General features: G+C 63.7%; 1 protein-coding gene across 3 annotated transcripts in view; it reads right to left on the reverse strand.

Annotated features, from left to right (window-relative positions):
• LLGL1 (LLGL scribble cell polarity complex component 1) overlaps positions 1–5,453 on the reverse strand; it is a 16,735-nt gene extending 11,282 nt beyond the window's left edge. For all 3 annotated transcript variants that reach the window (XM_074320603.1, XM_074320605.1, XM_074320604.1), the window contains exons 1-2: positions 5,263–5,453; positions 1,742–1,839 (exon numbers count right to left, since the gene is read on the reverse strand). In XM_074320603.1, coding sequence (XP_074176704.1) covers positions 1,742–1,839; positions 5,263–5,343 — 179 coding nt within the window. In that variant the 5' untranslated portion in view covers positions 5,344–5,453. The remainder of the gene's footprint in view (positions 1–1,741; positions 1,840–5,262) is intronic.
• Between the last annotated feature and the right edge of the window lie 547 nt (positions 5,454–6,000).

Raw genomic sequence — 6,000 nt, forward strand, 5'->3', positions numbered from 1 at the left:
GGCACACAGCCAGCGCTCCGCTCTGTCAGCCTCACAGGTGTCTGTGTGCACGAGAGTCAGCCCTGCAGGGCATCACAGGCACGGATGCCAGGCCAGGCCTGGGCAGGGGAGCCCAAGGCAGAGCAGAGTGCAGGTGCCTCTTCCCAGAGCCCCAGGCCCAACCCCAGCCATCGGTGAGGGAACCTACTTCCCTCCAGGGCAGGCAGGCAGCCAGAAGCCCCCGCCCATGAAACACACCAGCACACAGAGGCTTGGAGGGTTGGGTAACCTGCTTCAAGGGCCTGGCATCACTGCCAGGGGCCCAGCAACTCCAGGTCTGACGGTGGACGAGCGGGGCCTATGGGGCCCCAGAAGGGAGGGCGGGGAGGGGTCAGCGGTGCTGCCTGGGGACAACGCAGGAGCCAAGCCGTTGCTTGGAGATGGAGCTGGGATTCCCTGCAGGAGCTGGGAGAACACAGAAGAGGGGACAAAAGAGAGGGCAAGATGGCTGGGCGGGAACCAGGGTCACCAAGGAGACAGGCTAGCCTCGAGGGGGAGGGGTGGCTTCTGTGTCCAGGGCCTTCTTCTCCAGCCTCAGTTTCCCAACCCATGGCTCCAGGCCGGGGTGGTTTGGGGGAAGGAGGGAAGGGCTGGGAGAGCTCTGGCCTCCTCGGAAGCTGTCTCCCAGTCTGTACAAGAGGCTCTTTGTGAGCACGAGCAGCCAGTGCCCAGGACAGACCAGCACACCAGGAGGGCCAGCTCGAGAGGCTGAGACGCGTGGCCTGGGGCACTGTGACATACCAACTGCAAGGACACGACACACGTGTGGGCAGAACAGCACCTTGAGGGGCAGGAGCAGCAGGCCAGGAAGTGGGTGCCCACGGGAGAAGGGGGCATCTGGCCGAGCCACAGCCCCTGAAGCAGGTAAGGTCAGCACCTGCGGGCTCAGATGCCCACTTCTGCCTGGGATGGCCCCCAGCCAGGGGTGGGGGGACGCCGCCCCTCCCCCGCCCCTCCGCTTTACAGGCATTGACTCACTTTGTGTCAACTGATACCCCCAACGGGGACACTGAGACCCAGAGGGTCACACAGGGAAGGGTGGAGGTGGCTGTCCCTGTCCAGGGAGCCACCAGACACACCGTACCCGGCTGCCCTGAGGGAGAGGCTTCCCTTTGGGCAGTGGGGGTGGGATGCTCCATGGCAGGCAGGGAGGCATCAGCTGTCTGCGTGCCCCCACCCCACCCCCATCCTGCGCTCGCAGGGAAAATGCCCGCTTTGTGCAGCTCACATGGCCCATTGTGCGGCCGCCAGCATCCAGGTGGGGGCTGAGCTGCGTTCACCAGGCAGAGCCTGGCACTGCCCCCAGCCCCTCTGATGAACACACGTGTCTTCAGTCACACACGTATGCGCACCCAGTCATCAGGGCAAGTCTGGCTGTGTGACCCTGGCCCACCCACCACCCTCCACAGGTGCCGTGATCAGCCAGCCCCAGGGCCGGCCTCCGGTCAGTTGCTAGGACGATGGATCACAGGGTCGCCGAGGAAACTGGCTGGCTGAAATGCAGCAAGGGACAGCTGTGGCCACTGCAAGCTGCCCCCCCACCCCATATCTCTGGGAGGAGGTACCCCAGGGCAGAAGCTCTGCCAGCCTCCACCAGTATCTAGGCACCTACCACAGCCTCCCAGCCTGGGCCCTAAACAGCACACCGGGAGCTACAGGCAGGTGGTCCTCACAGCCCGAAGGCATGACCCGCAAAGGATACATCTTGACGGCCCCAGACCTGGTGCCAATGGCCATGATGCGAAGCTCGGGGTCAAAGGCGAGGGCGCTGGGCTGGTTAGGGAAGCCATGCTCCACAGTCTGTGGGAGAGGGGAGGGCATCTGTCCAGGCACAGCTGCACCCCGGCCTAGCCGAGCCCACCCACGGCAGCCTTCCGGTTCTGCCGCTGCTGCACACTGGGATACAAGCCGGGTCTACCTGGGCTGTGCCTGCGTCGTGAACCCCGAAACGGGCAGTCACCCTCCAGCTGGTATGGAGGGTCTGAGCCCCTGGGCCCCACCCCGGGCCAAGCCACCATCCCTCTCAACACCTGTCTCCACCCCACTGTGCACAGGGCCCTGGCAACAAACAAAAAGGAAAGACAGGTTCAAGGAGCTGCAGGCACAGAAGTGGACCCCATCTGCCTCAGGAGGTGGGGTTCCGCACCCCATTCCTACAGGCACAGACTGAAGCGTGGTGAGGCCCCATGCTGCCTGGGGTCCCCCGTGAAGTCCATGGTGCTCCCCAGACACCGGCCCTGTGTGGAGGTCAGAGGCCAACCCCTAAAGTCATCTAGACAGAGGCTCTAGACAATGTCCACAAGCCACCCCTAGTCCTCAGACTCAGAAACAGGGAGACTGAGGCCCAGGGAGCGTCCTGCCCAGACCCTGAAGGTATCACCCACCTCCCAGACTTGGGTTCCACATCTGGACCTGAGGAACATGATTCCCACCCCATCTGTGGTGGGAATGGTGTGAAGGGGGCCTGTGCACTGGGGGTGTCAGTGGAACAGCTCCCACCGGTCCTCTGCTCCCGGCTGAGCCAGTCCCAGCACAGACTGGCCCTGCCCCACCAACCTGACATAGGCTTTCCTCCGTTGCCCACCCACCCAAGGTGCTCCCACTCATGCCCTGAAGCCAAGCTAGGGGGGCCCTTCCATGGGAAGTCTGCACCCCCAGCCCCATTCTGAACGCCAGTGTGGGGTACCACTTGTGCACCACTGGAACTCCCGACCACTGCCTCAGCAAGACGCACATTTTGTAAGAAACCCTGGTTCCCGGGCCTGTGGCCCCAGCCTCCCTCCTGCCTCAGCCCATCCAGGCAGGGACGGAGCCCTCTGGACAGCTGGCGTGGCCTTGGGCTGCTCAGCACTCTCCAAGCCTCATTTGCCCACCTGGGCACTGGGGGCAGTGAGTCCACCTGAGAACACAAGCAGCCATTCGGCTGGCAGTGAGGGCAGCGCCCTTTCCCACCAGTGCTGCCACGCCAGTGCTGAACCTGCCCATGTCTGGACCGACCCCTCCTCTGCTTGGGACGCCCCCAGGGGCTGCCAGCTAACTATGAGTGAGAGCCACGTTCTCACAGCTGATCCCTTTCCGCCTTCCACGCTCCTCCAGCTCACTTGACTCCAGGCTCACTGGCCTTTAGCTCTCCTCCAATTTACTGGGCAGGCTCCTGCCTCAGGGCCTTTGCATCTACTGTCCTTCTACCTGGAATGCACTTCACCCTGCACTCCCCATGGCAGGCTCCTGCCCGTCACTCAGGTCCCAGTTTACTCAGCCCCTCCGAGGCCCCCAGAAGCCGCCCTGGCCATAGCAGCCATCCGCATCCGCACGCCCCAGGCCATCCCCACTTTATTTTATCCATCGCACTGGCTACCATCCAAACTGCTGCATCTTTTACTCTTTTGTTTTGCCTTTTCACTGTCCCCCCTCTAGGACATTAGCCCCCTGAGTGAAGAGGTATTTGTCCCTTTTGGTCACTTTGGTGTCCCCAGCACCTAGAAGAACTCACACCCAGTAGGAACAGTATCTGTGGACATCCCACAGACAATCTGTAGGCAGGGCTGGGTGTGGACAAAGTCCACACTTGCCCCTGACCTGCCTCCCCCACTAGGGAACCTGGGGCCTACTCTCTAGTGGCCTCCCACCACCCCGTCTGGTGAGCAAGCCCCTTGCCCAAGACCACCCTCTCCCAGCAGTGCAGCCCACTCAGATTGGGACCTCACTCTCCTTAGGGGGAACCCTCGCCTTCTGCCAACCCAGGGCCAGCCAGGGAGACAGAACCTCCCCACCATCTGTCTCAGGTCCCCACTTCACATCCCCACTCACTGGCCGAGGAAGTGACACCTTAGCTCAGTGCCTGCCCCATCACTCTTCTCTCACCTCACAGGGGCTCACCCTCATAGCCACCCGGCACAGGAAGGGGGGAGTCTGGGAGCACCTGGGCACCAGCCCTCCCTCTAGGCCCCGGAGGCCACTGACAGGTTCTCGGTCCCCAAGTCTGAGGCTCCTGGCAGCCCCCCACCTGCCCCAAGAGATGTCCAGGTGCCTCAGCCACTCCAGGTCCAGCTGTCCCAGAGCTCCCTCCTGGACAAGTCTCCTCTGGGGCCACAGCAGCCCCTCAAACTTAAAGTCAGATCCAACCAACAAAAGGACATAAGGACAAAGTGCCCCAGCTCCATCTGGGACTTTGGGCAAGTCATCGCCCCTCTCTGAGCCTCAGTTTCCTCACCTGCATGATGGGGAGAACAACTCAGATCCCCAAGAGCCCTGAGGACCTGTGCAATCAGAGGGCTTCGAGGCCACATCGGGCACTCTGGGAGGAGTTAGCCAGGGGAGGCGGGGGTGCACGCTGCCGCACATCAGTGCAGAGCGGCAGGGACTGACCCGCTGCTCCTACCGGGCCCATGTGACACGGAGCCAGGGCTCACAGCAGGGAGGAAAATGGCCCCATTTCACAGTAAGGGAAACCGAGGCCCCATGATTTGAAGTGCAGTTGGGTACACAGCCCTCGGCAGGGCAGGGCAGAGTCTAAAGCTGTGGGGGAGGGAGGAGAGGAACATGGAAGGGATTTCCCAGCCCCACCCCACCCCCAACATCTGCCTCCTCTCCTCATCCCTCCTGCCCCGCCCGGGTGCGAAAGCAAAACAAACCCTGAACCTGGCTGCCCCAAGGGCTGACAGGGCTACGGAAGAGCCCCCAAAGAAAGAGAGCTAAAGAGACAGAGAGTGAGACGGAGTGAGAGTTCGAGAGACCCCACGGACATATTGAGGCGGAGAGAGGCAGGCAGGAAGAGACGGGCAAAGCCTCAAAGATGCTAAGACAGAAATGAAGAGGCCGAGAGGTGAAGGGAAACAGAGGAGACACACAGGGACAGAGGTGGACACACGGGCAAACACTGAGGACAGGGAGGCGGTCACAGTCAGGGGCAGAGACCCAGAGACATGCAGAGTCAGAGGACACAGACAGAGACGCAGAGACAGGGCCACCGAGGCCCAGAGACCCGGAGACGCAGACACGGAAAGTCAGCGAGAGACCCAGACCCACCCAGCGAGCGGGGCAGGGGCGGAGGCGGGAAGTGGGGCCAGCCGAGGGGACGCCGGGCCCCCGCGCCGCGCCCCAGCCCGGCGCCCCCTCCCCCCGGGCCCGACGTGGCTCCGGCTCCCGGGCCCCCAGCCCCAGTCCCCGGCCCGCCCCCTGCCGCCCCCTCCCGCCCAGCCCCGGGCGCCGCCGCCGCCGCACCTTGTTGAAGGCGAAGAGCTCCTGCTTGAGCTTCTCGCGCTGCGGATCGGCGCCCTGCCGCCGGAACCTAAACTTCATCATCTTGCGTCCAGCTGCCGGCGCCGCGCCCGCCGCCGCCGCTGCCGCCTGCAAGATGCGCCGCGCGGCCCCGCCGGTCCTGGGGCGCGGGCGGGGCGCCAGGCGGCCCAGGCTCGGGAGCGGGGCGGGGCCTTCACGGGGGTGGGCGCCGGTCGCGATTGACGCACCGTCCGACCAATGGGCACGTCCCAGAGCCTCCCGCCCCGCCCCTGCGAGCCAGACAATGGGGGAAGACAGGGCCCCGGTGCTCCTCCAAACTCGCGAAGGAACACCCGCCGAGCATGCGCTGAAGCGCGGAGCCTGCCGGGACTTGTAGTCTGCGAGCCAGGGCTCCAGCGCGGGCAGCTGGGGGACGAGTTTGGAGCGGGCCCCCGCGCGTTCCCGAGCTTGGAGGACGTTTTTTCCCTCCTCCAACGAGCGAGCGACGTGCATATTCAGGTAATGAGACAGCCCTGTCTCACAAGCCACGAGAGTTCTGACTGGTGCAACTTTCTGGTCCTTCAGCCTCAGTTTTCCCCATCGATGCCATTGGCTCAATATTTTACCAGTTTCGTGGGACAACACTTTGACTGTTCCTCAGTGTGCCAAAACTCCTCCCACCAACATGCTTTTTGCCCTGGCTGTGTGGTCAGCCCCCCGGGAAGGCCCTTCTCAGCCCCC

The sequence above is a fragment of the Rhinolophus sinicus genome, linkage group LG15 (assembly GCF_036562045.2).
Source record: "Rhinolophus sinicus isolate RSC01 linkage group LG15, ASM3656204v1, whole genome shotgun sequence".
NCBI lineage: Eukaryota > Metazoa > Chordata > Mammalia > Chiroptera > Rhinolophidae > Rhinolophus > Rhinolophus sinicus.